The sequence below is a fragment of the Lepidochelys kempii genome, chromosome 3, assembly GCF_965140285.1.
Source record: "Lepidochelys kempii isolate rLepKem1 chromosome 3, rLepKem1.hap1, whole genome shotgun sequence".
Classification (NCBI taxonomy): Eukaryota; Metazoa; Chordata; order Testudines; family Cheloniidae; genus Lepidochelys; species Lepidochelys kempii.
In genome coordinates, this window is record NC_136382.1 from 114,645,466 (window position 1) to 114,667,656 (window position 22,191).

The 22,191-nt window shown below is 37.5% G+C and overlaps 2 protein-coding genes across 5 annotated transcripts in view; one reads left to right on the forward strand and one right to left on the reverse strand.

Moving 5' to 3' along the window:
• The window catches only part of PCMT1 (protein-L-isoaspartate (D-aspartate) O-methyltransferase), a 50,334-nt gene extending 34,736 nt beyond the window's left edge, over nucleotides 1–15,598 (forward strand). Inside the window, exons 5-9 of one of the 3 annotated variants that reach the window (XR_012158081.1) lie at nucleotides 3,784–3,904; nucleotides 7,200–7,285; nucleotides 9,420–9,589; nucleotides 14,293–14,393; nucleotides 14,694–15,598. Coding sequence is in view for 2 of the 3 variants with exons in the window: in XM_073337627.1 (XP_073193728.1) it covers nucleotides 3,784–3,904; nucleotides 7,200–7,285; nucleotides 9,420–9,589; nucleotides 14,694–14,706 (390 nt within the window). In the remaining variant the exon portion in view is untranslated. Of the gene's footprint in view, nucleotides 1–3,783; nucleotides 3,905–7,199; nucleotides 7,286–9,419; nucleotides 9,643–14,292; nucleotides 14,394–14,693 lie in introns of all 3 variants that reach the window. The other 2 variants (XM_073337628.1, XM_073337627.1) reach the window with 2 other exon arrangements.
• Nucleotides 15,599–19,525: 3,927 nt separating this feature from the next.
• Nucleotides 19,526–22,191, reverse strand: part of LRP11 (LDL receptor related protein 11) — a 35,436-nt gene continuing 32,770 nt past the window's right edge. For both annotated transcript variants that reach the window (XM_073337630.2, XM_073337629.2), the window contains 2 exons: nucleotides 21,519–21,617; nucleotides 19,526–21,185 (listed from right to left, as the gene is read on the reverse strand). In XM_073337630.2, the coding sequence (XP_073193731.1) occupies nucleotides 21,031–21,185; nucleotides 21,519–21,617 (254 nt within the window). In that variant the 3' untranslated portion in view covers nucleotides 19,526–21,030. The remainder of the gene's footprint in view (nucleotides 21,186–21,518; nucleotides 21,618–22,191) is intronic.

Consider the following 22,191-nt stretch of genomic DNA (forward strand, 5'->3'; position numbering starts at 1 on the left):
TACTTGGTAATGCTTTTCCCCTGACTTGGTGGATTTACAGTTTTAGTGAACATTTTTATAGTTAGAGCAAATATTTAAACATTACTTTATAACATGGGATATAGATATCATAAGTAGGATTAATAGATGCAGCATCATACAAGCATTCCATAAAGTCAAAATACTAAGCACATTCTTAACTCTAATATCTAACTCTAATTTTAATAATACTAACACAGGTGATCCAGATTGATATCCAGCTATACATTCGTCAGTGTTCAGTGAAGCCTGGGGCCTTGACTTGAGCTGGCACCAGGTCTGCCAGCATCAATGTGAAGACAGATGAAGCCCTTCATGCTTTAAAGGATTGGAGGGTGATTTGAGGGTGCAATTCCTTGGGATCTGTACTCTGTGGGCTTGTCTACACCGGCATGCTAAATCAGCGCTGCTGCGGTTGATGCAGTGGTGTTGATTTAACGGGTCTGGTAAAGACACAATAAGTCGATGGCAGAGCGCTCTCCCATTGACTTCAGTACTCCATCTTCCCGAGAGGCAGAAGGTAAGACAGCGGGAAAGCGTCTCTCGCCGACATAGCACAGTATAGACACGGCACTAGGTCAATGTAAGCTATGTTGCTTGGGGTGTGTGATTTTTTTCACACACCCCTAAAGCGACTTGACTTAAGTGGTAGTGTAGACCAGGCCTGTCTCTTAGTAGGAAGCACTTCAGACAGCAGCTCCCCAAAGAACAGTCTCACTGTTCTTCTACTAGAGGTCCTCAGAGCCACTCAGGAAGACACAACTCTTCCACAGGAGGAGAGTGTCTTCCTCAGTGACCCAACTGTTTCACGCTTTCTCAAAACACCAATTTTGATCAGTTGTTTGGGAGATATGGACCCATTTCTCCAGAACCACAGCCAACTCTCCCCTTTGGGAATCACCTTTCTCTTTTTTTTTTTTGCTACCTTGGACCAGTGACTGGATACCATTGCCGTAATGTTGGGTTACTGTACACAACTTCTTCTGGTGCCTATCCGCTAAACACCTCTTCCCCATTGCTCTTCAGGGACCACTCTCATGAGGATCTTCTGCAATAAGAGATCCCCTCCTTTCTCCTGGAGCACTAAAGCATTTCCTGCCTTAGTATTGGGGAAAGGGTTTCTCCAGCCTATACATCCTCATCCAAAGAAGACTGATTGTGACCCATCTTGATGTGAGACAGCTGAACAAATTTATTTGCAAGCTAAAGTCCAGGATGGTAACCCTTGCCTTGATTATTCTCACTCTGGATCTAGGAGACTTGTTTGCATCTCTCCAACTACACCTTGCTGCTTGCAGGGATGGCTGAGGTTGGTATACTTCCCAGGCAAATATCACCTGGCTATGATCCTGTCCATGTCCCCCTCCTGGCCCAGTAATCTCTATCATGATAGAAAGACCTAATGTCTGTCTACAGGGCAATTCCCTTCACACCTCCCCTTTCATCCTGAACAGTAGTGACAGAGGTATTCCACTTGGGCTGGAGAGCACATGTTGAAGGACCTGCTTGCACAACGTCAGTGGACATCCTAAGAGAGACAAATGCACATCAACCTCATAGAGCTTAGGGCAGTCTGAAAGGCTTGTGAATCTTCCCTGATTCTCATTAGAGGTCAAGACATTCAAATATTGATGGACAATACCTACACCATGTGCCAGATCAACAAGTGAGGGAAGGGCCAAGTCTTCCCCATTGTGTCAGGAAGCTGTCCAGTTTTGGAACTGGTGAATCAGAAATCAAATTTCTCGCTTGTCCACTTGCTTGGTCTGCAGAACACAGTAGTGGACGCTTATCAAATTGAAAAGTTGAACACCTCATTCTCCATGACATCTTCTCAGAGGAGCGCCATTCTCAAATAGACCTGTTTGTGAGACAAGATGACAAAGTGCCACAGCTTCTATTTACAAGGAGAACTGAGCCTGGGCTCCCTGCCGGGTGCCTTTCTGATCCTGTAGATAGGGAGGCTTATTGTAGACTTTGCCTGTGTCGCTCTATTTCCAGTTTGCTCTGCAAGATCAAACAGATCTCAGTGAGACTGATTTTAATTTCCCAACCTGGCCCAGACAGTTCTGGTTCCTGGCTGTTCAGAGGCACTACTGCTGGTAACTGTTGTCGCAGGCCTAGGGAAAGATCCTACACCCAGTCCTCTATCCCATGGCCTGGCTACTGGATGGATATTAAGCATAGAACATTGTTACTTCTCTCCTACTGGAGGCATCTTAGTTTAATAGTAGCAAGGTCTCTAGAGGACAGATTTACTGGATGAAGTGGAAATCTCTGAAGCCTTGGTACTGATTGTTTCAATTTTAACAGATAATTCTAGACTGTCTAAACCTATCTCTAAGTTCAATGAAAGTACACTTGGCAGTGATCTCAGTGCATCATGCACCTTTAGAGGGTCAGTCTTCCGTGTGGTACCTGACTGTCATAAAATTTCTGAAGGACTTAGCAAGAGTGTTTCCACCTATCAAGGAACCAGTCTCTCCATGGGATCACAACCTCATTATGACCTTGCCTATGCCTAAACTATTATTTTAAGACATTACATTAGCACATGTAAACAAACATGTTTAAAGGTCTAGTGTAAGCCTTGATCAGTTTAGCACATATTAAAGTCTGTATCCTTTTACACTAACATATGTTAATGTTTTAAGTCCGTGTGCTAATATTATACCTTTTTAAGGACTTGTCTACATGGGGAAATGGGCATATCTATAGAGCTATGCTGGTATAACTTCCACCCTCTACTCTGGAATAAAATAAAATAAAAATAAAATGATTCCAGAATAATTACTCTACTTTAGGAAGACACCTTTATTCAGGAATAGTGTCCACACAGGGAAATTATACTGCCATGGCTATAGCAGAATAATTATTCCACTGTAGCTATGCCGCTCAGTTTCCCCATGTTGACAAGTCCTAATTCCTCAACAGCTACATGTCACTGGATCAATGGAACTCCAAATCTCAAGAGTGAGACTTAACGAGTGCAGGTGACAAAGCTTTAGGCCCATGACTGTCATCCTGGTCTCTTTCAGAAGCAAGCTCAATAAAGAATCTTGGGACTTTAGAGAAAAATGCAAAACCTATTGCTTCAACATGGCTTTTCTGCAATAACCCTACAAAAAAGAGAAACATTCTTTCAACTGGGGGAGTAGAGAAACTAGTATATGTTAGACTTAATAAATTTGTGGGATGATCAGATACCATGGTTACTGTCTCGGTTGGTAAATTTTAGATAATAGTAGAACCACAAAATCAGATTTAACCAACTCTTGTAGCTTTTGGTTTTGAATTAAAATTGTTCTCTAGAAAGTCTTAATCTTCCAGGAAAGATACTGGACATAGCAAAATGAGGTTAGAAATTAAACCTTGTTCTTGAAATTCTTGCTGCCAGTAGTAGATGATATAGTTGTGTATGGTAGGACTTTAGCTGTTTAATAGTGAAGGGAAAAATCTGTATTAATGCTCTAAGATACCAAACTTAAACAAAACCACCTTTAAAAAAATCTTTTAAAAAAAAAAAAAAAAAAAGTAGCTACAACAAAGAAATTAACTGATAAAACTATTGGCACACTTCTTATATTGTACACTGGTTCTAGAAAACAGAACTTAGTGGTTCTGAGCAGTAGCTTTATTAGGATTGGGGTAATGCTTTACTAACTGAGCAGACTTACTTAAAGAAGTGAACTCAGAAAATGGAAATCATGACATTTAAAATAAAACAAAACTAGCAAACTATTCAACTGTATGATTTTCTTCCAGGTTGGTCTCCAAGGACGAGTTGTAGGAATTGATCATATCAAAGAGTTAGTAGATGACTCAATAAATAATGTCAAAAAGGATGATCCTACATTACTGTCTTCAGGAAGAGTGAAACTGATTGGTGAGCATCAAAGACTATGGTATACTTATTAATTAAATTAATATTCTGACTAAAAGCTGACTGCAAATTACCTGCATTTGGAAACCTGATTGGTTTAATTTCTTTGAGGAAGATTTTCAGACACAAAGGGCGTTAGGTGTCCGACTCCAGTTGAAAATTTGAAGATTTAACTCGCTTTTTAGGCCTTTGAAAATCCTTCCCTTTGTATGATTTTGATTTTTCTAGCATTTTAAAAAACAAAAAACAGTCAGTGCACTAAATGCACTTTTCTGACATAAGTGTATTCCTATAGTAAAACAAAAACTGAACAAGAATTCACTTAAGTGTAACGCTTTTTAAAACCAGGCCTGTATTTACCACTTCTTTGTATGTGTGAATGAGCTTGCTTACAAAATTAGAGCATTATAGTGCAGCACTCTGTGCTTGTGCAGTCATAGTTGAAAGACTTACTGGCCAAAAATAAAAAAGTACTAGAATAGTAATCAGCTCAACTAGTTCTAAAATGTACTGTCAGTGTCTGTATTTTGTAGGGATTGGTAATATAAATTGATACCAAGGCAGTATAATTAAATCAGTGTAAATGAGGGCCGAATGCCCAATCATAATGTTTACTAGACTACAAATCTGAATTTAACTATTGCGATGGAAATATAGCAAGGAAAAAGCAGTCTCGATTATAAAAAAAATATAGTATTATATGTGTGTTAAATGGTTTGGTGCTGGGTCACTAGGTGCTTCTGTAAGAAAATTGCTAGTAAACTATACACCTTACACTTACTATTTCTACTCAGCCCCTGTAGCTGAAGTACTCTCCAAAAATTCTGACTTTTGTTTCTCTTCTCCAAAAAGTGGAGGCATTCCAGATTTTTTCCAAACTAGAGAAATTATGTGCTAACCACCATGTGGTTGCCCTATGACAGCATGCCTATAGATTCACCTTGCTTCCATATACAAATGCTCCCTGTGGTGCATCACCAATTCATTTAGATGTTCTTCAACCAAGGTTAGTTGTGGTATTAACTTTCACCATGGTAATCTCCATTGATACAGTGCCAGAGTGCACAGATATCACGTTTGTAATAGCCTTAAGAGTGCAAATAGTTTTCCCATTATTGTCATACAGTGCATCAGTTGCTGCTTAGGTGGCCTGTCTGGTCTGTTTTTTGCACTCCACTGCACAGGTGTCGAGTTCCTTGGAATTCACTTAACTATGTGAATATAGTGATGTACCACCCGATGCAGCTCAGCTATATGTTTTCACGGCATCCAACATCTTTTGTTTCTGCACCTCACTGGTTCTGTCACCAAAATATCTCCTAAGAAGACTATCCTACTAATGTGCTGCCAGCTATGCCAAAGCCAGTTTGCAGGCTCTGGGGTCCATTACTGGAGATCTAAGGCCATCTAACTGTCATACGTAACTGCATGACTAGTGGTCAAATGACTGGTAGTGATGAATGGTGCTATGAGATAGTTAAAGGACTGTTGGCTTATAATGATCCCCAGGACAACAATCAATCACTCAGGGTAGAAAATGTGCCCATTGTATGATAATCTGGACCTGCTATTTTGGCTTCTACCAACTACCTAGTCCATTTTTTTTTTGTGTGCTATAGATAGTATAGCAAGTCTTGGCAGTCAAATTATGAGGGACATGGGGAAACAAAGACTCTATGAAATGGGTGTACTTTAAATAAATTAAATAAAAAACCAAGTCAGCAGATGTTTGATACAATGCTGGGATTTTGGGATCTCTTTGGGAGAGACCCAGGACTCCAAGACCATGGATACAGTAGAGAAGATGGTAGTTGGTGGTGGTTACATTGTAATGAATTCAGAAAACTGGACAGTTAGTGCTAGTGGAGAGTCAGTCTTCTGGAATATACTCCACTGCTACATCATAGCTGCCTTAAGTATTTCATGACTGCTTATCAAAAGTGCCAAAATAAATGTTTCTTGCCAAGCAAGGAACAAGAGCTAAGTGTTTACGTTGGCCTCAGAATGACTTATAAATGGTGTCAGCATTGCCAGTGGACTTGTAGGATTGTCTCACATTATTTGAATTTGACTTTGACCCACCACGATTTCCACAGGACTTCCAGAAGGCCTTTTCGAAATCTCAAAGGTCTGTGCTGATAATTATGGGATAGGTAGTCAGAGGGCATTGCAACTACAGTGCAAAAAGCATATAGTTTTAGTGTGGAAACAGGGCAGAATTACTACTTTCATGTACCCAAAACAGAATGGCTACTGTGGACATGGTGTAGTTATTTGTAACAGTTCAAGTCTCTAATGTAGACAGGGCCCCAAATAGCTAACCTAAATTGGATATTCGAGTAGGAGCCTGGGCAAGGTAGAGGTTGGTATGAGTTAACTTTTTTGTTTTGTTTTTTGTTTTGTAAAATGTGTGTGGTGAAAGGCATGTTTCATCCCTCAGTAACTTTTAATATTCTCCCTTTAGTAGGCTTCACATTGCCAGAGCTCCAGATTGACTGATAGCGAACTGAGCACACTGCGTCTACAGAGCTTTCAGGTGCTCCAGCCCAGAGACTGAGCCCAAACTCAAATGTGAACTCTTGTTTCCCACTGGGCATTGAATTAGGGAGTCAGGCCAGCCCTGGTTAACTTCTGTACTCATATTAAATACACAGTGAGATGCTGACTGCAGAAATCCAAATGTTTCTAAATTTCTTTGGAAATAAAATTTACAGATGCTCTATTGTGTTGCTTAAATAAAAAAAAAACTGTATTAAAAATACCAGTTGCAGTTCCAAATACCAATATTTGAAATATTAGTTATTCTCAAGGAAAATGTTATAACCTTTGATTAGAACGTGCAAAAATGATTCATAAGATGATGGTACTCCACTCTTAAATAGTAGAAAATATAAAACCTGTATCTGATGTGGTGGCATCCATATTCTCTGTAGTCTGGATGCGCCTTATTTCTATTTTTGTATTATATCACAACCAGTTAACTTCTTTTAGCAAATGGATTACTTTCTTAATTTATATTAAACATCCTGTGGTTTCTAGTGCTCCAACAGTTCTTCAGATACTGTGGTGTGTGTGTGTGTGTATTCTTCATTGATTGAAGATACTACGTACATAATGCAGTTAAATACGACATTAAAAAGTGACTTGTCACACATTCGTATGACAACTCAGTTTTGTCCAGAACTTCAGTTTAAAATGGAGTTTAGCCCCTTATTTGCAGCTGAATATAACTTGAAAATTTTCAGCTCAGCTGTTGCGCATCCCTGTGAAAGGGTTAAAAGGTTTTGCTTTCTTGCAGTGGGGGATGGAAGAATGGGATATCCAGAAGAAGCTCCCTATGATGCTATTCATGTTGGAGCTGCAGCCCCGGTTGTGCCCCAAGCAGTAAGCCTTTTATGTTTTGTGTGTGATTCATTAATCTCTCTATATTAGCTTCTTAATTAAAATGCTGGTAGATTTATATAGTTGGGATATCCACAGGCATAGTGACTCTTAAAAAAAAAAAATCCCTTTCATTAAACTTCCAATCAACATGAAGATGTTGCATGTTGTAATACTTTTTCCCTAAACAAGAATATTTTAAAAATGGGTTTTCCATGTATTGGATTTTTGTTGTTTTTGTTTTGAATTTTTTTGGCTTGATAAACTAATAGAGCCCCTTGGTTTTTATCAGCTATTAGAGTGTAAAGTTTAAATACTTGTCTGGTTCCTTGCTTCCTGGGTTGGAAAGGATTGAGAGTGTTGTGGAGGGTAACGTGCTCTGCCCTTGTTGGGAAAGGGGAGTGACTAAGGAGTGACGTTTATGGCCTTAAAAAGAAGTCCACCATCATTTCTGGCAAGAACTGAATGAGACAATACACAGACTTGAGTGAGTATAAATGGTGGGAATTAGGGTTCTAAAAGGGAAACTTTTTTCTCCCTTTTCTCCAAGAGAGTGGTGAGAAGTGGCAAAGTTAAACACTGATCTAATATGAGCTTCGTAAAGGTAGTGGTATATTAAGTGCTAGTTAAGACTTTCAATTTTAAATTATTATTGAAAATCCCTGTAAACTGCAGTGAATGATGCTGTGGAACTTTGAGTTTTAGGGTGTTGTGGGGAAGTTAGCCATCACGAGATGTTGATTGATACTTTTGCAATGGAATGCTATGTGTTGGCAGTTGGAAATCTTAAATTTTTTAACGTTTATGCAACAATGGAATTGTCCAAAAATGTGTAGTTTACTATTTTAGTAAAATGCTTCCATTCAAACTTTGTAAGAAACTTCTTCGTTCCATAATGTTACAGTGGAAATTAGACACTTCATCCCTGTTGCCATTTCTGCTAGAAACCTGTTGTGCTCAGAAAAATAGCACATTCCCTCAACATTGAAAGAGGTGATATTTTATAGAAGAAAGGCTGTTGTGCAAGAATTGCCAAGTAGTTAAATAGTGAGACTATCCTCCTGTAATTTACCGTTTTATTTAAATATTTTGCTTTCTGGGATAACTTTGTAAGTCGAGATCAAATGGTCATGACGGCTCAGCAAGGTCAGCAGCCCTACAGAGTTAGGCTATTGCTACATTACAGAGCTTACAGTGGTGCAGCTACATTGATGCAGCCCCTGCAAGCGGCAGTGACTATGTTGGCGGGAAAATCTCTCCTGCCGACATAGTGCTGTCCACACTGGCGATTAGGTCAGTGTAACTTGCGTATCTCAAGGGGGAGGCTTACTTACGCCCCTGAGTGACATAACTTATACTGACTTACGCTATAGTATGTACATAGTCTTAGACTGTACCTTGTTCTGACTCAACCGCAAATAATGAGCTGTTAAGTTTAGAAAATTAGGCTATGTCTACACTGGAACTTTTGTCGGTATACTTAAGTCACTCAGGGATGTGGGAAAAAAAGTGACAGAAGCACCAGTGTGGACCAACGCTATGTCAGTGGGAGATGCTGTCCCGCCGACATAGCTACTGCTGCTCATTGGGAGTGGTTTAATTATGTTGATGGGAAAGCTCTGTCCTGTTGGCACAGAGTGGCTACATGGGAGATCTTACAGCGGTGCAGCTGCATCGGTACATCTGTGATGTTGTAAGCTCTCTAGTGTAGACATGGCCTTAGTAATGAGTCTGCTACAGATTACCATTAAACTTAGTTGTTCAAATAAATTTTCTGCTCTTATGAAGAAACCAAAATTACAAAAACACAACAAACTACAAGTGATTATTTTATTTGCAGCCTGGATAACTGATAATCAGTTAATTACATTTCAGGCAATTATTATAAATGGTCTAAAATATCAGTAGTTGTATCATCCCATTCAAATACAGTTTGATTAAAAAATAGATTTTGGCTGTGTAACTCAGGCCATTATCTATTGCATAACAGTTGAAATAGTTTTTTATGTATGCAGTTTGATTAGCCATGATAAAATATTGTAGAACTGTTTACTTGGAGAAGCCAGACTTTATTCACTGCACAAAGATGGATTGCTGTACATATATACTCTAATAATCTTTGTATGTTGTGTTGTAGCTCATAGACCAATTAAAACCTGGTGGAAGATTGATATTACCAGTCGGCCCTGCAGGTGGAAACCAGATGCTGGAACAATATGATAAACTAGAAGATGGCAGTGTCAAAATGAAGCCTCTGATGGGAGTGATATATGTGCCTTTAACAGATAAAGAGAAGCAATGGTCCAGGTGGAAGTGATTTTCTGTTCCACTTTCTTCTTCCACAGATACACGCATACAAGGTGAAAGGGTGTGGATTTTAAGCAGATAGACTGCAAGGGCTGCCTTTGCTGCTGTCACTGCTTTCTGCTCTTCCATACCATGGAAAGTGACCTTCTCTGTATTGTTACATCACTATGAGGAGGTTCTGCTAAGTTTCTGAGTAAAGTTAAAAGCAGAAAAAAAATGCTGCATGGGTTGTGCTTTGTTTCATTTGAACTCATGGCTTCTTGAGATTTTTTGTCGGTGCTGAAGAGTGTTATTGACATTGTTTTGAACACAACACTTCCTAAAATTTAAACATCTCATCAGTTATAACTTTTTTTTTGCTAGATTTACAGAGGTAGCTAAGATAAAATATAAAAGGATACTTGAGATGAACTGTGAGTTTGTTTGCACTATGCTTCATAGAGCTACTATGTTTTTATCGAGTAGATCTACTTGTAATAGGTCAGGAAATAACTGAGAAACTTACACTTTTACTGCAAATTTATTCAAGACTCCATAAGTAAGGAAAGTCCTTCAGGATCCTTATTAGGAAGCAGTATAGCTAATCTTCTAAATGAATACCTAATTTCCTGGGCCTAAAAATAATAGAGAGGGAAGAGACTATAACCCCCTTCTTTCTCAAACAATCAAACAACCAAATGGTTGTTTTAACGGTGTTCAAAAGATCCTGTTTTAAACATACCCGACTAAAGTTTGTCATGTCACTTGGGCATATTATATTCTCTAATTCAGCAAGCTGCCAATTTCGCATCAGTTCTAAATAAGTCTTTTTTAGGAGAAGACAAACGAATGTTTGTTGGCTCCCTGATCCAGCAAAGACACAACACAGCTGTCATCTTGAAAAACATACCAGGCATTAGTATGCAAATGAATAAACCAGCAGTCCCCCTTTGCCTCCTGAGTAGAAACACTTGTGACTGTGTTAGCTTCATTAACTGAAGTGCACACATGCACACTGAGCTCTGCAAATAACTTTCAAGCTGTTTGACTTTTTAATTGTGTTCGATAAACAATTTTTTTCGTTACAGTACATGCTGTAGATACTTGAGAGTAAGTGCTTTGACATCTAGCATTTAAGTTTTAGAAATGTCTAAATTAGGATCTCCCTTTTGTTTTATCTTCAGAGGACTTCAGTTACTAGTAGTATGTTTATATGAAGAGATAATTTAGAAGGATTTAGGGGATAATAAGGCCATAAGCACTAAATGGTTCGAGTCTGTATAGCAGGCTTGGCTTTGTTTTGTAGTTAATGTATTTTGATGGAAATAAGCATTCTAGACTTTTAAAGAATTCACATTCAAAACTGAGTAACTTCATAAATGAGAAATAAAACCATGAGACAGTTTAATTTCCTGCTAACTGAGTGACAGCAAAAGTGACTTCAGTGGAGTCAGGATTTCACCCCAATTGTGCAATGTGTTTAATTACCTTTTCTGAAAAGGTTAATAATTTTACATCTGTCTCTGGTTAGGGAAAGATGTTGATGATTGTCAATGCCTCAGTAAGCCTAAGGGAATTAGGTGCCCAATTTCCATTGAAATTCAGTGAGATGTGTGTGTTTGATTCCCATAGGCTCTATACACTTGTGAGTGAGGTTAGGATTTTCAATCGAGAGGAAGGGGAATCTCCACGGTCAAAATACAGATTTTTTCAGTTTAATAAAAAAATCAGTGTCTTAAGCAAGCATACACATACTATATCTTGACAGGTCTAGTAGATGAAAACTGATTTTATAAAATACTGCATTTTTGGGCCAATTCAAATTGGCTTGGATATGAGCACTGTCACATGGATTGAACACTGGTTGAAGAGCTACAGACAAAGGGCAGTGATAAAAGGTAATGTTTCGGCCTGTGCGATGCTTCTAGGATGCTGCAAGTATGTGTGTTGGGTCCAGTATTATTTATCATAAATAATCAAGAAGGGGGAAGTAATGACAATTTAATGAAATTTGCTCAGGATACTAAATTGGAAGGTGTTGTAAACATCAATGAGGACAGAAATGCAAAGGGGTTTGAAAGGTTAGAAATAGGGCAGAAAAGAGTAATATTCAACTAAGAAAAATGCAAGATATCTAGGGGAAAATAGTTAAACGTTCGGTGGTACGAAGAACGGGAAAGCACTAGTATTAAATCATCAAAAGGTCTGAACTGCAGATTTGAAAGAGAAAATGTATACCTTTGAAGCTTAATTTAGTTAAAATTCCTCCTAGCACATGAAGACAGATCATTAAATCCTCTGATTTCTCTTCCCGTAGACATCAAGGCTAGCTGCATCTCAGATTTCAGTTGTTTCAGGTCATTGTTGCCAACTGTCATGATAATTTATGCTTTTCTTAAATCCCCAGCTGGGAGAATCGGGTTATTTCCTGATCATCTCAGTTTTCATTTAAAAAAAAATGTTTTTGGCCCTTATGGATGCAGACAAAAACTTGAAAACATGAACCATAAATACGCCTTTTTAGTGTTGGCAAGCAAGAAGAAACCAACATTTATTTATTTTAAAATTTCAGGATTTTTAGCCAACATCATTGCTACTTTTTGAGGCCCTGATCAGGTCTTTTGAATGCTTGGGGATTGGCAGTACTGGTTTCAGTATGTGCTGATTCTCCAGTCTCCTCAAAAATGCCAACACTGCCAGTACCCAGGGGTTGAAGGAGGAGACTGTTTTAAAGTCTAAAAACTAAATATGTATACCTTTGCTAAGCAGTAACTAGTGGGGGAGATTGGGAGAAGTGTAAATGCCAAAGATGGAGAGGATTTATCAGCACTGTACAAGGCTTTCATAGTCAGTAGTAATGTGTAAGGAAGAGAGAGGTTTCTCTAATTCACTTAAATTTCCCTTTCTAACAGATCTAGAAGACTCTAGAATAGTTTATCAAGGAAAGTTGGGAAAAGTCTCCTTCCTTGCAGGGATAAAAACTAGACCTAAAAAGATTCAAAAAAGCTCTGTTACAGTACCAATCTGGGCACTGTTCAGGGGGGTATACTAAAGAATTAGTTCTTCAATTTCAGAACTTCAGTTGAAACTTGATACTCTGCAAAGTCCTTTTTACACTTGAAGTTTAGACCAACTAATGCTGTTTTGATTATGTGCAGTTAAGTGCACAGCTTTAAGTTTACTTTAAATGGAAAGTTAAAAACTAGTGAATTTTTACCTGGTTAAACAGACCTTAGTTTTATAATTTTTGAAATACTTAATTCAACAGCACATTATATAGCCTACTCATTACCTTCTTGTAATATTGGAAAATAACTAACACAAGTCAAATGCATAAAATATATCATGTCTTACTATGAACTAGCATGGACATTCTTTGATTTCGACATTGAAGATCAAGTAAAACTCTGTAGACACCAGCTGCTTCACTTTATTCAGTTAATGTAGATTTTAATATGCAGAGATATGAATAATAGTACTAATTTTAAAGGGTGTTTTCATGCTAAAATTTACTTGTATTTACAGGTAGTTACATTTACCTTTTTTCAGGATTTGCTTAACATAGGACAAAACAAAAATAAAATGGCAAATTATTTATACTGCAGTATTCCATTTGTCATGAATTTGAGTACTAAGAACACATTAGTATTGTGAAGCAAAATAACTTCAAATTAAATATGCTCAATGCATTAATAATAGTACACAAAATCGTGCCAAATTACATTGATGTGGGCCGGGGGAAATTGTCTGCCACTGTCAGTGTTTCAAGACAGAACTTTTTTTTTTTTAAATTAAAAAAAAAAATCATCTTGCCACAGTTAATGTCAAATCTTAATATGTTGTAATACTGCCTTTGTGCTTTGATATTGCAGATCTTTCAGTGTTGAAATCCCATCAACTACTAGGCACATGAGGCTTTGCCAGAATAGTAGAATTATCTACTTTTTTTCCGTTGTAAATATTAAACCAAGTAGCAGAGTTTAGCCATTTGATCAACATTGTCTATAATTGTACCACTAAATCCATCTGCATTGCACTTAAAATGTTTCTCTGAGACCCAAAACTAACCAGCCAATTACTGTAAGGATTGAAGCTGCCTGACTGCTTTAGGAATTAGTAACAACTTCAGGAGAAAACTCGAACTTTAAACTCTAGTCTTGCTAGGTAAAAGCCTTTCAGTTGACTTTAAGAAGTTGTGTATGCTGTCATTCCATGCTATGACTCCAAATGCATCCTCTTTGGGATCTGAACACTCTTGCTTGTATGCATGTAGCTATATATTTTGTGGGCTGGCTTGCATTAGTAGATTGATTGAAATACTATTGTATTCTTCCAAGAATCACATTAGTGAAGTTGCTCTTAATAAAACAATGTGTGCCTTTTCTAGTATTAATGAGGTAGACTACTCATAACTGGAGCAAATGTTTTGCCATTATATGAAGCATTTATTCTCTGAAGGCGAAGGCAAAGGCAAACTTACTGCTCTGTTACAGTAATCAAACTTCCTCATGATAATGGAATTGTTCATTTGCTGAAGGCATTCATTAGGTAGCCCTGGCCTGAGTAGTTTCTTCAGGAGCTGATAAAGTTGCTCTGTGACATAAAGAGACATAGCGTATGGATAGTGCCAAGTTCTCTCCACTTCTTCAGAGTGAGATGTGCCCAGTACTGACCAGACATTGCAACTAAAATTTAACTTTGAACTCAGGTTTCACATTTTGCAGCCTTTTGTGCAGGTACCGAGAATAATTGGACCATAATTTCAAACAAGTCTCTCTCCAGTAAATGGCCCAATGTGTAAGACAGTCACTTCTTCAGACAACAGGTAGTCATGTATTTTTTTTTAAGCTGTTGATATTGTAATTGACTTGTTTGTGAAAGCAAATGATATATTTTACAGAGAAGGAACAGGGACCCATGTTGCACAGTAGAGCTGTATTTTACTGAGTAGTATAAGGTGCTATGGATTGCTGTTGATTTTCCTTGTGGCTTAAATGCTTGAAGAGATTTCTGAAGTTTTGCTGCTGTATTTGAGTACTGCTGCACATTCATTGATTTAATATCAAAACTGCAAAGTGAACTCCTTGGGGAAAAGAATATAACTGCATTTATTTTCTTTCTGCAGGGATGAATTGTAAAAGCTACATCATCTTGACCCAAACATAGTGTTACAGTGGACTTCCCATCTCCAGTTCTAAAAGCTTTTTGAAAACCAACAGCATTGCAGCTTGTTTTGGATTTTGTTATACTGTTATCAGCATGGAAAAGTGTGGTGTTTTTATTTCATTTTTTTAGAGGCTTAAGGCAAATCTGGCAAAGAATTGATGGAAAGTTTAAATTTGGGCTGTTTCTTTTAACATGCCTTTTTAAATTTCATCTTGTTAAAGAAATGAATTTCTGCAAAAATGCAAAGACCTACAGTTTGTGAACTCTTTAATTTTGATGGCTGATACTTTTTGAACACTTTATTTCAGCTCCATTGTTCCTTGGTAAAATTGCTTCTGTGCACCTTATAACACTACATACACAATGGCAGGTTCTCTATGTTCAGATGTCTGCTAAATGTTACTAAGAAAATGAGATGAACTTCCTTTTCAAAGCTTGTGACACGGTGTCATAGACTAGCATGTAGTAGATACAGTCAGCTGCGTTATTATCTTAAAAGTGGGCATTTGTATATATTAAACTTCAAGACATCAGAGGTGACAGCTCTTGTTATAAACTCTATGGTTCAGGTTGGACATAACTGACATAGTTTTTTCCTTCCTTGTCAAGAAATTAGAGGAAACTTGTAGCTCAGTATTGTTTTGTAGCTCACTGCTGATATGTATATGAATTTAGCATAACAAATGCTGTGTAAGCTATGTCCTAATCACTGAACAGTTTATGCAGTGCTGCTTTGCCAAATAAAGTTAAAAGCAAAAAGGGTATTGTGTGCTTCTTGTATGGGAGATCAGGATCAGTATGTTAAATGTAACTGCTTGAAATGCAGAACACTACTCCAATAAAATTAACATCCATATTTAAAAATTAGTTGCTTTTGACACCAAATTTCTGCAGTATAATCTACATTCTTCTTCCAGCTACAGGTAGTGATGGAAAAAATTGGATTAATGTTTTAGGGGAACTTACATTTTTATAGAAGAGAAAAAAAGCTGATAAATAGTGAAGAACTGATGGATCGCCAAACCCTGACCAAATAAATATATACTACACTACAAACTCTACAAATATCCATTTTAAAGAGTAATTGAAAGGCTTTTTTTAACATTCTCAAGACCCAGGTTTTATGTTCTGTGTTTGCTGCAGTTAATGACATCAGGAAAACCCAAAGCACATTAAAAACTGTATAGCTCTTGGATTGCTTTAGGGATGCATATGTTCTTCCTAAAAAGAAAAGGAGTACTTGTGGCACCTTAGAGACTAACCAGTTTATTTGAGCGTAAGCTTTCGTGAGCATAAGCATCCGATGAAGTGAGCTGTAGCTCACGAAAGCTTATGCTCAAATAAATTGGTTAGTCTCTAAGGTGCCACAAGTACTCCTTTTCTTTTTGCGAATACAGACTAACACGGCTGTTACTCTGAAACCTATGTTCTTCCTGCAACTCCTGATCATTAGCGTTTGAGTGGTAAAATACATTTTAAGCTCTTTGTGTTTTATATTACAAAGAAGCAGAGCTAAATTAATAAGAACCTGCATAATTTGGTTCAAAGAGGCCACTGTTTCTTTTTGAAAAATATTCAGCCTGCTTTTGTTCGAACAGACATATTTTCTGTGATAGAATTAATCATTGAAAGTATGAAGGGTATTATTGAAAGCGCTCTGAAATGTGAAAGAACAAGTAAATTACCTTCATGTGAATGTCAGTCCCTCCTATTCCCATGTAAAATATGTCATATAATTTAATATAGATATTTAGAAGTCTAACATACGACCTCCCCCATATCTTTTAATTGAAGCTTGGGAGCACATACACAATATTAATCCTACAAGGGAGACTAATTTCAAATTAAGGAAGTTACTTGATCACTTAGTGCTTGTTCTAGAAAATACAGTGAAGAAAAATGGGTTTGCATCTGATGTCAAAGTTGTGCTAATTGACAATCAACTGTGAATATATTTTTAGTATTGAAGTGAAATATCTGAAATGATGCATGCAGCAGCATAAAATCTCTCAGCAGATAACACCATCTTAATCCTAATTTTTAGCCTTTTGGTCACTGTCATTCTAATTTACTGAATTCTCAACTTTCCCTCTTCTCACTAATTTAATGTTCAGAATAAGAAGTCAAATGTATCCAAATTCTTCTCTCTAGACAAAGTGTAACAAGCTAGCCTACGTTGGGTGAGGTGGTAGACATAATCCAAAATTTTCTGTGTAAAAGACCCACATTGCAGGAGCTATAAGACTTCTGGGACTAAGGCAGTTGGGGGTTAATATGCCTGTTCCACTGGAAGGAGTAATGCTTGCCACATTACTTTCATCTGAATCTAGGGGTAGCATTGAGAGAGTCTGGAAGTTGAGATTCCTCCATGGTGAAGGAAGCAATGGTTCTGGTTTAAAGGCTTGGAGAAGAGAAGTTGAAATGCAGAGGATTTAAAGAGCTTGAATAAATGCAGTATAAACTATCTGAATTGCTACTTTGCCAAATAAAATTAAAAGTGAGAGGAACCCATATGAGTATTTTTTTAAATTTTCTCTTCAAAGAATTTTGCATCAAGTCTCACTGTCACTTTCTGATCATTCTTGTTTCCAAAAGAAATGTAAAGACCACGTACATATTGTATAAGTCTTCATTTAGGACATGACCAGAAATGTGTGAATTTGCCTCTGGCTTCAGTTAATTCCTGACCTGATTTGGTTACCCAGATACTTGAGATATTAAGTCTGATCATTAATTGTGTTAATTCCTTGTACTGATTGGTGGTGTTTGTGATTCACACATGTCAATCAATTCAGAATTGGGGCTTGTAGACTGGGCCCAATTTTGTTGTGGGATTCAGTTGAACATTAGTGCCATTAGGAGAGTTATCTTGAAGATTAAACAGGAAAAAACAGCTAGCAATATTATTTCTGCCAAGAGAAGAAAAAACCTTGGTATTATAACAGAGTACCTACCATCACTTCTCAACTGAAGTGCTCTGATTATACTTGCTGGCATGCTCAAAAGGCTGGTGTTGCTTACACAATAGGTAGGAGAGAGTAATTAAAGAAATAGGATGTGCACGTGCTTCTTAAAACACTGTTTGGATCTGTGGTTGAAAGGATATTTTGGCTCCCTTTTATATATTTAGTGTGTTCTGGAGTGGTCTTCCATATTGAAAAGGAGGACTTGTGGCACCTTAGAGACTAACTAATTTATTTGAGCATAAGCTTTCGTGAGCTACAGCTCACTTTATTGGATGCGTCCGATGAAGTGAGCTGTAGCTCACGAAAGCTTATGCTCAAATAAATTGGTTAGTCTCTCTAAGGTGCCACACGTACTCCTTTTTCTTTTTGCGAATATAGACTAACAGGGCTGCTACTCTGAAACCTGTCTTCCATATTGTTTCTTAGAGTGTTGAAAAATGTGACCTTTACAGAACAAATAAAGGTGACAATCCCAACTTAATTCAGACAGGACAACAGGAGTGAGAGAAAAAAACTGCAAAGTGGGGGAGCCTGGGGTGAGAGAGAGGACCAAAGTTATGGTACTAAGATCTCTTGCTTAGCTTCTTGTATGTATGCACCTTTTATAGTTCCTTTCAATTTATTTTGATCTGAAAAATATCCAACCCATAAGGGACCCGTCCAAAGTACTATGTGCCCTTGACATAAGTTTTTAAAAACACTATGCAGGTTAACAGAGCATTTTTCCTCCCCCACTCCCCAGCTCTACACAACCTGTCTTCATTGTCAGAAAACTATATATAAAAACACAAAACAAAAACCTTAACTTTTGTGGTTAAGTTCCAAAAAAGGCATAATACCTATTTCTTATAAAGTGCTTTTCATTGGTAGATCTCAAAACACTTCACAATCTTTAATGGAGTGTAGCTCACAACACCCTTATGAAGTAGGAAGCATTATTATTATTCTGAGGTCTTTATTATTGGAGCTGTTCCACTTCTTATAAATTAAATATTTTTAACGAGTAGGAACTTTAACTTGAGGCTACCACATCTCAGGTGCATGCCCCAACAATTGGTCTATAGAAAGTCTCTTTTCCAATGAGAAATTAGTTATACAAAGTGGAAGCTTCACGAGGAGAGATTAAGACAACAGAGTGTTACTGGAGCCTGCTAGTGCAGTCACTCAGCTGGAATGTAAAAGCCCCAGGTTCAAGCCTTCTGCTCTGCCTAATTCAGAGTAGTGATTTGAAGTTGCGTCTCCCACATAAGTTCTCTAATTATTTGTTGTTCTGTGGTGGCTAATGCTCTGTATTTGTGTGTGTTGGAAAACTTCGAAAGGTCTCCATTCTATCCGAATAGAGTTTGACACAAATCACACACAAAAAATCAATCATCTAGTAAATAAGAAATGCACAATTCATAACACAAATGTAAAAATTAATTAGCATAAATAAAGCTATAACATTTGTTTAAATGTGTATTGATATAGTGCATTCTTCTGGTTAGGAAAAAGAAGTACTAAATTTAATGGAAATACTATATTAGGTTGCAAATCAGCATGGATTAATGCTTGCTTACTGATAAATCAACCTTTCTTCAGGAAAATAACTAAAGTATAAATGCAAAATATGATTAAAATCAGTCATTTAAATTGCTTTGATTGAAATTAATCCACTCTGGGAAATATAGACTTCAGCCCCTGTTAATGGTGTTTGGGGAGGGGGAAAGAGACTACTGCCATGATGCTTTGATCTCTCCTTCCCTCCAGAGGATGCAAGGTGTCTGGTGAGGACAATGCTAACACGAGAATTTAAACTTTAATGCTAATAAACACAATGCAAAAATTTTAAGAATAAAGGAGGTTTATTATCGCTATTTTTCATAAAGGTAATCAAGACTTGAACATCATGGGCTTTTTGATTAGTGATTTGTATACCACAGCAATATTCAAATTGACTAATTCCTTGAAGTACAAAGGACCGACATACAAAAAGATGCATATTCTTCTGTCTTGATTTTTTTACTGGGACTCTTGATGGATGTGACATCCTTGCACATTCAGACAAACGGTATAAGCAGCACAGTATATATTTAACACATTTTAGGGTTAGCACATTTTAAATTCATTCACACATCAATTACTTGCTCTAATTCTAGGAGATTTGTATTGGGATAGCCACTGAAGCTTTAAAGCTTTGCTGGAGCTAAGCGTTCAATTGACAAGATTCTTAAATTTCTCCAGAAGCAGGAACGTCTCATCTGTAGTTATATGGGAAGTTTAGTCCTGAGTATCAAGCCCACTGAAGTAGAAGCAGCAATAGCACTGATGGCTTAAGTCTGGCTGGAACGAACTACTGACAACGCTGACTAGAACAAATCCTGTCCTTTCTAACAAAGGCAGGGCCAGGCTCAAGCACAAACCACAGTCACCGCATGTATCTCTTTAAAAATTCTGAGTGTTGGGCTAGGGATGGAAAAGGCTGAACAAGCTAGGAGCTTTGTGGAAGGGGACAGTCCCATGATCTCACATGTGCTGTTGGCACTGAGTAGGTCCAAACATGTGCTGATATTTTTCATTGGAATGTTACGTGTTTGCAATTTTGAATCCTAGCTGTAAAGGGAGTTAAGCTATGCAGGCTGGGGAATACTTTTTAAAAATCAAAACTGCAATTCAAATGGTGGCACTTTGCTTAGATACAGATTGCTATTAATTAACAAAGACAAAAACCCCTGACAAGAATATTTCCAGTGCATAAGCTGCATTTGTAACAGATGCGCAAATCCTCCTCAGATCGTAAATGAACATGCTGAACAACAGTGTGTATATTTTAGAATGCAACTCTTCTGACACCTCTGAGAGGAACAAGGCAAGGAGTTGACTGACCTTGTACCTGCTTTCCTACACGGTTCTGATTTGCTGTATCCCAGTTACTCTAATCCTGGGCTACTATCCGATATGAAACACAACTATATCCAGCTGTGTTCCTGGATGGGAGTAAATGAGGTGTAAGACTAAGATACTCTGCCATCCAGTGGTGGGCCTTCAAACCTGCAGCATTTTCTGCATATGCTAAAAACATGGTTATTTTCAGGCACAGCCTGCATTAATTTTTATTTTTTTTAACCAGGATTTATCCAAATTACTAATTGGATTTGGTAATTAATAGAAAAATCCTACTATATAACTAAAGGGGCAAACATGTTTCTCACCTTGCAGACTTTAAAGTGAGATTTCTAGAAGGATTTTTTTTTAAAGCTTGAAGTCTTACCAAAGAGATACTCATTTGCTGGAGGCAGAGGCTTACGGAAAACTGCAAAGTGGAGAAAACAGGCAACCTAAATCCCATCTTTATAGATACATCCCATTTATGAGGTAGTCAGACTCCTCAGATGTAATGGGCCGAGCTTTTTTAAGTTTCTGTCTCACCAAACGCAGCCGACAAGCAACCATAAGCAGCAGCAAAGCAGTGATGGCCAAGCCTAAAGCCAGGGGTAGCACAGCACCTAAAGAGAGGTTAAGAAAGTTTACACTTTAACATACCAAAAATGGGACAGGGAAAAATTATAGTTCTCTTGCATTTTTTAAGCAATAGCACCCCAGCTTGGTTGAAGTAATGCTGAACTATCTTGTGCACCTTACATTGGGAAACTGACATACAAATTACATATATTAGCGGTAATGTCGCTAGGGTAGCGTATTACTCCTTTCCTTATTATTTTTATCTGGGTCTGTCACACCTATCTGAAAAATACTAGCTGAGCTGATGATGATCTGATTTTAAAGATCATAGAAATAAAAAGAGAAAATCTGTAGATTAAAATATATATTGGTCTTACCTGCTTCTGGGACTGGATGCCCCCCTGCAGCCTGATCACTTCTTGACACAACAATGCCATTTTCGTTCTTATCTGTCCTTTTCCCTGACGAACTATTGGCTGCATAAAATCAGGCAAAAGAGAGAGCAATATTACAATTCAGTGATTGAGGAAATGGATTTGCCTCTGAGTCATGTGACAATCTACTCAAGGTGCAGGTGGATAAATTTACCATACTCCAGGTTAAGAGCTGCTGATCTGTATACATTCTGAAATAATTTTTTTTAAACTTTAAGTTACAAAGAAAAATCCCCCTACATCATGCACCAACCACAACACACTTCAGTCATGAACAGGTGATTTCACAATGTACTGGCTAGGAGATAGATTATAAGTGCCAAACAAAAAATTTCACTAAGATGTGGTTAGGGATGTAACCAAATATCAGTTAAAACACTACTAGATGAGAGCTATAAATACTTGAAAAGCAGGACATTTCTAATTCTGGTTAAAGTTTTGTAAGTCAGGAAATTCAGTTAGGTCCCACAAACAACCTTAACTCTGACCCATCTCCCTATCCAACATCCAAATCTTATAGTACTGTATCTAAATACTTTCAGGAGATTATAAATATGTGAGAAAGGTATTCTTAAAATCTTACGTCATCTGTGATGCAATAACGGTGACTTAATGA